Source organism: Notothenia coriiceps, unplaced genomic scaffold, assembly GCF_000735185.1.
Source record: "Notothenia coriiceps isolate Sejong01 unplaced genomic scaffold, NC01 NC01_scaffold00000339, whole genome shotgun sequence".
NCBI classification, from domain to species: domain Eukaryota; kingdom Metazoa; phylum Chordata; class Actinopteri; order Perciformes; family Nototheniidae; genus Notothenia; species Notothenia coriiceps.
Genome location: NW_011333040.1, coordinates 9724313 through 9735408, shown reverse-complemented (window position 1 = coordinate 9735408; position 11096 = coordinate 9724313). Strand labels below are relative to the sequence as shown.

The following is an 11096-nucleotide window of genomic DNA, read 5'->3' as shown; positions in this document are numbered from 1 at the left end:
AGCCATTAAAACAATAAAATAAGGGTCTCCTGTGCACCAAAACATACCCATCTGTTATGGAAAAAGAAAGTATGCCAAAAGTATTCTAAAAGTAATCTGACACGTAACTGTATTCTGATTACTTTCAGAGCATGTATTCAGTATTCAGTGACTCCCTCCCAACCCCCCGGTCAACAACTTCAACATTCTGGGCTATATAAAAGATACATTTTGGCCCTTGGACACATGTCGTTGGTGATCCTTTCAGCCCAACTGTATACAGTTTTTCCCAGATGCGGAGGGATACTGACTTGTTGTGAAAAGTAACTACAACTCTACCCGTGGTATACGCTCAGTATATCACGGCTAAGAACCAATCAGATTGCTTGATTTGACTTGTCCGTTTTATAAATCTATTTATTTATTAACATATATTATCATTATAGTATTATATACAGTATTTTAAAGGACCTGAGAGCCATGTTTTAAAATGATATTAGGACCATGTATCAACAGTTCTCACTTCAATTATTTATTTGGGGGCAATATTGAAGGGGTGAAAATGTGTGCCAGCTTTTGCATTTCTTTGATTGATTTAAAAAAATCTAATTAATCAAATAAATACAATTATTATATTTAAGTGATAGTATCCAATTCTTATGACACAGCTGAAATAACTTCATCTATGCCAGGGAGGCAGGTGAGAGGAGACAGATTTCAGAGAATGGTGAAGCGTGCAAACAGCCTATATTTAAAGAACGTGCCAGACGTGGATACAGATCACACTGTGTTTAGCCTCCAGCAGCAGACTGCGGACAGATTAGGGTCAAAGGTCAGCAGGTGGCTGCAGCTCTGCAGGTCCACGGTCAGGTTTTGCAATCAAAAAAGACTGGGATCTGTCAGTCCTTTGCACATTACTTTATTTTGCACACTTCTGCACAATGCAAAACTGCAAATAATTTTTATTTTATATTCACACATACTGCAGATATTTAAAAAAACTCACTGTACTGTAGTTATTGTCCGAGGAAAACATCTTTGAAATTTCTATACTTAATGGTATAACTGGAGATTCTGGGTAATAAATGAAAAAGTCAAGCAACATTTATTTTTACACAGACACAATTCAAAGTGCAACATAAATGTTTACACAATAATTTCTTTTTGAAGGCACAACGTAACAGTTTGTGATATGTCTTTTAAATTTGCCCAGTGTGTCCGTTTTGAAATGGCGTAATCTTCTGTGTATAAGATCATCAGCTGTTTGAAAATAATAATGGTTTTAACTAGGTGGGATTTTGGATGCAGGTCTTTAATTGTCTTTTGTTGTTATGTGTAAATGAGTATTTATACAGTGTGTGTTACTACTTTTACTCAGTGAATGTAACCAAGTGCACTTACTCAGGTACTGCTCTTAAGTACAATTGAAGGTACTTTACTGGAGTATTTTCACATTATGCTACTTTTACTCCAATATATTTATTTTACATAAATCATGATATTAAAGGTTAAGCTAGCCAGTGGTATATAAAGTAATAATAATAAAAACATATTTTCTATCTGAAAAATGTAAGTGATAAACACGTTGAATGCATATGTAAGAAATTATAATACAATACATTAATGAACATGATTCTGAAATGGGCTATAGGCCTACGCATAATGAATACTTTCACTTTTGGTAGGCTACTTCAAGTTTGGTTAACACATAGCGTTATAATTATAATACTTTTACTTTAGTGGAACATTGAATTAATTACTTTTACACGTTAGTAATGTAGCATTGTTACGTTTTCTTAATCGAGACATCAGAGTACTTCCTCCACCGGAGCCGGAGGCTATAGTTACGTATAGAAACATATCGAAAAAGCTCGTGCGGAGTCTCGTGTCGGTTTTCTGACGACTGATCCGCTCGGGATTGCACCATCGAGGCTCCGCCCCCCGCTGGATGAAGCAAACACACCCGAGGATTGAGCAAGTATTCATTCCGGCTGAAAGTTCTGGAGAACAGGGTCAGAGCCGACCAGAGTCCCGGAGGTCCACACTGGATATAAAACGGAGCAACACACGGACATGACTTTAATTTAAACTCCCAAAGACGGACGGAAGGACTCGGGTTGGCTCGGCTTTGTTCGCTTCAGCTCCGGATACATAAACAAAATAGTTTCATTCGTAGTCTTATCAAAAGCAGTTCGGTTGTTTTTTTGCAGCTTCCCTTTTTGTCACCTTAGGTTTATTCATTTCATTCAGACCGAAAAAGAAACTCAACCAACAGCTGACTGACGAAACGTTGAGCAACCGGGACAATAATAATACCGAGACAAAGACGTCACCACCGGACAGTCCGCTACACTGTACCGGTTCAAACTCAGAGGGAAACATTTTTTTGTTGATGTCTTCAACAACTTCTGCTCCATAGACAGACTGCTGCTGCGACTCACCTGGCTTCCTGTTTACCTGCAGCCCCTCTCTTTAAAGAACAAGGTAAGATATAGAAAGAGATCATTTACTTAAGTGAAAGTAAAAGTACAAAAATATTGGGTTATACCACTTATTGTAAATCGCTTTGGATAAAACTGTCAGCAAAATGTAAACATATGACATCAAGTGTATGTCGTTGATTCAAGTCACATTACATCAGCCAAATGTACTAAGGTAGGCTACTCATTGTGCAGAATTATCTATATCCGAGTAACTAATACAGTATTATCGATTCTTTTTACCGATGCATTCACATGTAAACAGCATCATTTTAGTGTACCTGGTGAAGATGGAGCACACACACTATTTAATTCACTTTTTGTTGTTGTTTCATCTATACAAATGATTATATCTAATGGGGCTCAGCTATTTAAGATGCATTACAGTAAAGTGATGTCTTATTTTGTATTTTTTACACACGCCATTATGTCCACATTGCGGATGGTTCTTTATCAAAAATGTCATTGTGTAAGTATTAGTAAAAGCATCAATCTTTGCAATATTAATATCTATTTGTTCAAAACTATTTTGGATATCTGATTTTCTCCTTTTTCCTAGCACTTATAATCTTATGAGTTCAGCATGTATGTTTGTTAAATCTTTATTTGCCAGTTGAATGCAGTAGGTTATAATGTGAATTTAGCTCTGATATGTGGTCAGGGTGTACACGTTAGCAGAACATGCACTACAGTAGAAATACCTGAAAATGCAGTCCTCGAGTAAACATACGTGTTACACTTCTGACAGAGCAGAGTTTATGAATTGTTGCATCAGTTTTCATGGAGATAATAATAATAATAATAATAATAATAATGCATTTATTTTATAAGGCGCCTTTCAAGGCACTCAAGGTCGCCGTACAACAAGGTTAAAAACAGTTTTTTTTACAAACATAGTTAAAAGCAAAACACAGTTTAAAAAAACATAACTACTAAAAACATACAGCTTGCAGCACAGGTCAGCCATACGCTTGCCTGAACAGGTGGGTTTTGAGGTGAGTTTGGAAAGTAGTGATAGTGTCCATGTTTCTAATATCAGGGGGGAGGGAGTTCCAGAGGTGAGGGGCAGAGCGGCTGAAGGCTCTTGACCCCATGGTGGAGAGACGGGCTGGGAAAACTTTGAGAGTGATGGAGGAGGCAGACCTAAGAGACCGGGTGGGAATGTTGACATGGACAAGGTCAGACAGGTTTGTTGTTGTGAGCTCAGTAGCTGTTTTGCTTTTGGGACTTTTAAACCATGTTGAAAACAATTATATTAAAGTTATTTAGAATCAGATACAAAAGATAGTTAATTGACGGATTAGGACCAAAAAATGTGAGCCCTTGTAATTGTAAAATGAGTTTGAAGAGATGTTAGTGAGCAGATTTCCTTCTAAAGTAAACAGACCAAACAGGACGCGGGACTGAGAGTACATGTCAGAATGTCTACGTTGAGATGGAGACAAGATAAGGACAACTTTTCAATTTCAAATAAAATAAACAAATAAATACATACCAGTAGAGGTCAGTACGTTCAAATAAGGAGCCAACGTGAAAACTTAGCTGCCAGGTTCTATTCCAAAGTAAGAAAACCCCACCATCTCCCTGTTAACTCCATTAATCTACATAATCTACATACATAAGGGCACAGTTTTTTTTTACTTTATATATAATTTTAGCTGCCTTTAATGAAGGTAATCTCCCATAAATTAAGACCTTAGGTGTAACCCGTAGGATTCACATCAAGGCTTGACAAAAAGGTGAGTCTACGGGCAAATGAAAGTGTTGCGCTCAGATACTTGAATAAATAATAGCCTGACAGAGGGGGTGAACTATGGCTGAAAAAAAACCCACTTTATTTAGTGCTAAATTCATCTGCCAATTAATTTCTTGGTTGTTTCGTCTATTAAAAAGTCAATTTTTTAAAGTTCAAGGTGAATTCTTTAGATGTCTTGTTTTGTCAGTGTCAAATATGATTTGAAACAGAAAAAGGAACATGAAAAGCTCCATATTTGAAAGGCTGAAACCAGCATTTAATGTCATTTTCACATGAAACGTTTTTATTGATTATCAAAATCCTTGGTGATTATTTTGACTAATTCATCAGTCAATTTATCGTTGTAGCTAAATGTGGTCTAAATGTGTTTTTTTTTAAATCAGACAGTAAAGGATACATCTTGTTATTAAAATAAACTACATTAGCCGAGAGCATTGTGAATTTTACAAATGGCTCAAGCACCGGCGCTGCACATTTTTTATTGGGCGTGTAGTTTTGTAGTTGTTTGAGCTGTGCAGTTGTTTGTAGTTTTTGAATAAAGTAATTGTTAAACTTTGTTGAACTCACAAAGGGTTTCTCTTACTACCACAATGGATGCTGATTTGTTTCAGAATATGTAGATTCAATCTGAGAAACATGATTCACAATATTCAGAAATACAGATTTCTCAGTCAGCTGCGTTTAGTAAAATCTAGTTTAGAGCTTTTTTCTGTGTTTATTATTAACAGTCAGATTTTTGATTGTGAAACAGCAGCTGACTAGATTAGACATCACAAAGCAGAGATTCACTGTGTGTGTTTCGGTGTGTGCGTGTGTCAGTATGACGTTGCTACGGTGACGCTGTGACTCAGAGTCTTTCACCAGAGTGAAAGCAGCGTTGGCCAACAGCAGGATACAACACAGCATCACCACGGCGACCAAAGGCTCTGACTAACTATATAAAAACACTCAGTGTGTGTGTGTGGTAGGTGTTGACTGTATTTAAAGTGTGTTTAAACTATAAACTGTTGTGCTCTGATGCAATGATCTGAAAGCTGAAGCGTCTGTCAGCTTACAGGAAGTTTCATCATGAAGCCTATAGACACGTTAGCTGTGTAACATGAGAGCAGCAGAGACTCGCAACAGACCGAGATGTGATTTAATATCATCTAATAAAACTCTTTTTACTGTGGGTAGAGATATACCGGTGGGGGGTTGTGAGGGAGGCTCAGCACTGATGTGACCAGCAGAGGGGGCTAAGTAGTGCATGGAGAAAAAGTTCCAGTTTCTTCTAGAACAATTCTTGAAATACGACCAATTATTACCACATGTTCGTAATTTCATTTCTCATATTTAAACTGTTCAGAACTTATGTTCAGTGTTTTTTTTTTTATTAGCTACTTGCTGCGTCTGTCTCATTGTCAATTATATTGTTTAATTATTTGATATATCTCATTGTACACATTATTTTATTCTTACTCGGGTGTTTTTATTATTTTATTTTATTATGCCCGGATTTGTTTAGCTGTTTAGGTATTTATTACAAGATCATACCTAAAACACACCTGAGCACAGTGTGAACCGTCACTGGAATCTTCAGACTTAAGCAGCTATACAAATAATGTTTATGATAAAAATTGGAAAACAATGCGACTGCGATACAGGTGCATAGTTTTGCACATTGTTGATGTTTTTTGTTTTCTTTGTATCGTTTATGTTCTGATTTCATGTAAAGCGTCTTTGAGCATCAGGAAAAGCGCTGTACAAATCCCATGTGTTATTATTATAGATTTATAATGCGTTAACATTTTTTTATTCATTATGTGTTTCAATTACCCAAACCCATTAATTAATCCAACCCAAAGCCTTACATTTTAATTCACTTTTTTCACTTATATAATATTGTTTTAAAACGCCTCCTCTTCAGCCACAGTCATATCAAAAGATGCAAGTTGTAATTAACCTGATGTCTTTTGTCTCCTCCAATCACAGATGAGCATGGCCGTGACTGCAGCCAGTTCTCAGCGCTGTCTGAAGAGACTGTTGGACGAGCCCCAGGACAATTCACCCAAATGGAAAGCAGCTCGTCTGGATCCGACCCCTCCAGCCACCGGACTCTCGCAGTGCCTCAGGCCCATACGCCCCTCCCCCAAGCCCGACCAGAGCCAATCACCTTCCAGAGTGGGATCCTACATCCTGTTTAAACGCTGCGAGGGGGAGAAGACTTACAGGGCCGAGCACGCACACACAAAACAGCAATACACCTGCCAGGTACAGCTACCAATGTCACTGATACTGGAACAAGTACTACAAATACTGCTTATACTGTAACACATACTGGTGCTAATGCTATAGATTCTGCCAAAATTATAGCTTATACTTCTGAAAGTAATTGTGATATTACATTAAACATAACTCGTACTGAAAAAATATGATTGATACTGTTTATATCTATGCATGAATACTGTTTAGTAACTAACTGTACTATTTTTACCACTTTAATGTTAAAAAAATACTACAAAGCTAAAACTGCTGAAAAGACTACAAAATATGGCAAATACTTTTAACTTACTTGATCATTTGAATATACAAGTACTAATTGTGCCAATATTGCTGAAAATACTACAGATACTGCCAACTGCTAATCCTGCTAAAATATTACAAAATGCTTCTGGAAATTCTTGATATTGCTTATAAAACTACTGATATTGCTACAAATAAATACCAATAGTTTTGGAAACACTTATGGTTATACCTCCTGCACATTTTTTTTATTGAAAAACGTTTTGGAAATAATGCTGATACTGCTAGTAATATTGTAAGTACAGTGGAAAATACTCATGATATTGTAAAAACACCTGCCCATGCCACAGTGAAATTTCTAACTGTAACCGTGTTATCTAACCTGAATGTCATGGTTACAGGTGATTCCTCTGCGTGGTTACCAGGAGCGGTTGGCTGCTTACTCCCGCATCGGTGACCATGACAACATCTGCAGCCTGCAGGACGTAGTGATTGGCCAGGACAGCGTGTACGTCTTCCTTCCCACTCACCACGGTGACATGCACGCTTATGTGCGAAGCAGGAAACTTGTCGGCGAGGAGGAGGCGGGGCATCTGTTCACTCAGATGCTGAACGCCGTGATGCACTGTCACCAGCACGGCGTCGTCCTGAGAGACCTGAAGCTCCGCAGGTTCGTCTTCACCGACAAATACAGGTGAGACTGAAAATAATGACACTGTCAACATCAGCAGTATTATTAGTAGCAGCAATATCATAAATGGTATCAGTGTTAAATGGATGAAACCATAAATGTGTGTAATATATCTACTGATGACGTATAAACAAAATGTTTGGTTTTGTTTCTGCAGGACGCATGTTGCTCTGCTCGGTCTTGACGACTGCGTCCTCCTGCGCGAGAACCGTGACGACGACTCTCTGACGGACAGACACGGCTGCCCCGCCTACGTCAGTCCCGAGCTACTGACCAATGGGCGCAGGTCTTACTCGGGCCGCGCCGCTGACATCTGGAGCCTGGGCGTGTCTCTGTACACCATGCTGATTGGACGATACCCGTTTCAGGACACGCAACCCGCCGCGCTGTTCGCTAAGATCCGCCGTGGGGCCTTCAGCCTGCCTGATTGGCTTTCGCCACGAGCCAAGTGTCTGATTGGCTGCATGCTGAGAAAGTCACCCGCAGAGAGACTGACGGCTTCGGAGCTGCTGATGCACCCGTGGCTGAACAATCCCCACACGCAACTTCACAAAACACAAAAGACTCATCACAGCTCGCACAAAACACCACAGACTAAACAAGAGGACGATGAACAGGTGGTTCCAACATGGACTGAAAAACACTAAGACACACAATTGTACTTCTATACTTGTGAGGACCCAAATCAATGTAATTCAACCCCTAGAGTTTTAAAGAAGTATTATCGTTTGCATCGATGCCATAAAGAAAGCCAACAGCTAGCTTCTAATTTAGCAAGTTCTTCAGACCACTCGGTAAAAATCCAAAACACATTGCTTCGGTTTTTTTTTTATTTGACTTTGGTTGTTCCACCCAACGCCAAATCCGCCCTGGGTAACTGCTGATACATACAGGGGAAAAAATCCAAACACCATCCTCTTATGGTTTTGGTGTTGCAATGGTTGAAGCATGTCCTTTTCTGTGGTAAACTAAGTATTCATTTACACAAGAACTCGTACCAAGAAACAGACAGTATTGCATAATTAAAAAAGGAAGGATTATTATTGGGAAACCAATCTAAATGCTGATAGTGCCATTCTTCTCTAGCCATTACATTCCACAGTGAAGGAACATTTACTTAATCGTTAATTAATTCCATAACTTGTTTATTGCCATTAAGCTAATTAGCCCCAACCCTTGGGGGACCATAACCTGATATTTACTCTAATGCAAAAAAAAAATACTGAAAACCTCAAACAGCCTTCAGACAAAATATAACAACCAGACAAAAACTGAAGTAGGTCCTCACAAAGATAGACATACAAGAGTGCACACGCACTACAGACACAGTCTAATGCTGGGTTACTTGACCAGACTCACATGTGCCTTCCTCAAAAAGCGACTTCTAAAGTAGAGAAATTCCCAGAAACAATGTAAAGGGGAACAGCAGCTTTCTCTCAGTATTTACACTTCCTGGTTGCTCCCTAGAATTATAAGACAAGGATCCGCCTGTGTTTGCAAAAATAAATACAAATCTTCCTAAAAACAGAAATCCCCAGAGAAAAGTTCAGAAGTTTAGATTCAGTTTAAAGGTGGGGTATGTAATTTCGGAGAAACCAGCTCGAGTGCGCTGGAATTTGAAAATACACAACCGGGAAAAATCAGCCACTTCCTTAGAGCCCCTCCTNATTGTAATTGTGGTTAAATAAATTGTCTGCTGCATTTATTTGGTCAATTTAAACGGTAAGTAACGGCAGCGGCACAGGTCACGCGCCCCTGACATAATAACGTTACTTACCGTTTAAATTGACCAAATAAATGCAGCAGACAATTTATTTAACCACAATTACAATTTATTTTATTCCAACTATATTCTTCTTCTTCTTTTTTTCACTTTTTCTTTTTTTTTCAATTTTTCTTTTTTTTTCAATTTTCATTTTACAAATGAGGGTGCATAACGACACAACTGAGGGTGCAATGCACCCTTATGCACCCCCTTAGAACCGGGCCTGAGCTAGCTTAACTTCGACCAATGAATCGACCAGAGGGCAGCCCTACAATAAGTTATTGGAAAATGACAGCGATATCTACAGCATACTTAATATTATGTAGTCGCGTATGCTGTATTGATTGTTGGATGTCATGATGCTTATGATGCTGATGATGATGGTGGTGTTGGCGGAGGACGTTGTGGTGACTCTGAGTGATGATTGACATTATGGCAGTAATAATCACTTCCGAATGAGAGCGGTGATGAATATCAAGAGACGAAAAAGAGACGAAATTAAAAACGTGCCGAAAGATTTTTCAGGAGTCACGTTTTAATAGATGAAAGAGAGGGGGGAGAGAAAGAGAGAGACGGGGGAGAGAGAGAGAGGGGGAGAGAGGGAGAGAGGCGCGTTAACTGCGTGTGTCCTTCTTGGACTCAGTTGTGTGACCGGCTGACGGGCTGAACTGGAGACGGACGAAGAAACTTGAGACAATCACAGCGAGATCCGACATTCAGAGGTAAATCAAACACCAATGTGTCTGTGACCGAAACCCTGTGATTGTGAGCTTGTGTGATTGATTTTAACGGCGGTCGGGCTGACTGGAGATCAGACCTAGTTTCCCCTCGCTTGGTATTTGGGAATTGCGTTTCTCTCGGCTCTTTGGCACTTCTGCTTGACACTTACCAGGGCTAACATTTAAAATTACGGTACGTGGCAGGTCAAATACTTCAATATCTATGTGTGTTTTTCTTTACTAGTGTCGGTTAAATGAATTCATTAGGTTGGATGCTCCCGGTGGACCGACTCTGTGCGTATTTCTGTGAGACCCCGCAGGATTTTGTCGTCCTAAAAGTATATCCCTCATGTGAAATGAGATGTGTGGAGAGATTTTACAGCGGGAGTGTTTTAACAGTGGACGACATTGATCATAGGCTACAGTCCTAATAGGGTGCTGTTGGTCAAAGAGATTGAGGACCTGTCCGCTTGCGCACACTCGTATGCTTGTGGGGGAATTTCCACGCCATAATAACTGTTGTATGTACACTGATTGATTCTCCTATTGATCCCTTTATCGAACCCTACAAGATTTGTAGTGCATGTTTTATTCCGACTACAAGGTGAGGAGAAAGGGCTGACACTTTTTGTGCAAATTGGACAAGCGCAATATTTGTACGCGTCCTAGCCGATTCCTCACAGACGGCATTTGTGTGCGCTCTACCCCCTTGTCTGTCTACCTGCTCGCATCCGTTACCGAAGGACGGCTGGGGCAACCGACTGCCAGACTTTCACACACAGAGCACCCACCCCGGGGCAAATATTTTACCTGCTCGCCGTCTGTATGGGCAATTTCTCCGCGGTTCAGCGCGTCTCTAATGAGGTTGATCGGCTCCGAGTCGCTCCAAAAAGCCGGCTTAATTGCGTCCATTTATTACGCCACCCTATAAGTCGGTGATAATAAGTATTTGGCATTATATGCAGGGGTGTTGCTGATACGATTTATCAATTTGTATTCCCTTATCTCTGTGCACATATTGTCATCATGTTTGTGTGAAACCCTTTTCATCCATTGCCCTTCAGGGAAATACATTTGCTTAGATTTATGACCTGCCTTCCGAGGTTATATCGATTAATGCAGCCAGCTGTGTACTATATTTTTTGTAAGAAAACAAATAAATAAAATAAAAGTAGGTCTGCCATATATATATATATATATATAT

At 39.5% G+C, this 11096-nt stretch overlaps 1 protein-coding gene across 1 annotated transcript in view; it reads left to right on the top strand.

The window, feature by feature from the left end:
* Positions 1-2300: 2300 nt before the first annotated feature.
* Positions 2301-11096, top strand: part of LOC104945023 (tribbles homolog 2-like) — a 16518-nt gene continuing 7722 nt past the window's right edge. The window contains exons 1-4 of the mRNA XM_010770654.1: positions 2301-2463; positions 6187-6465; positions 7119-7411; positions 7566-9078. Coding sequence (XP_010768956.1) covers positions 6187-6465; positions 7119-7411; positions 7566-8055 — 1062 coding nt within the window. The 5' untranslated portion in view covers positions 2301-2463 and the 3' untranslated portion in view covers positions 8056-9078. The remainder of the gene's footprint in view (positions 2464-6186; positions 6466-7118; positions 7412-7565; positions 9079-11096) is intronic.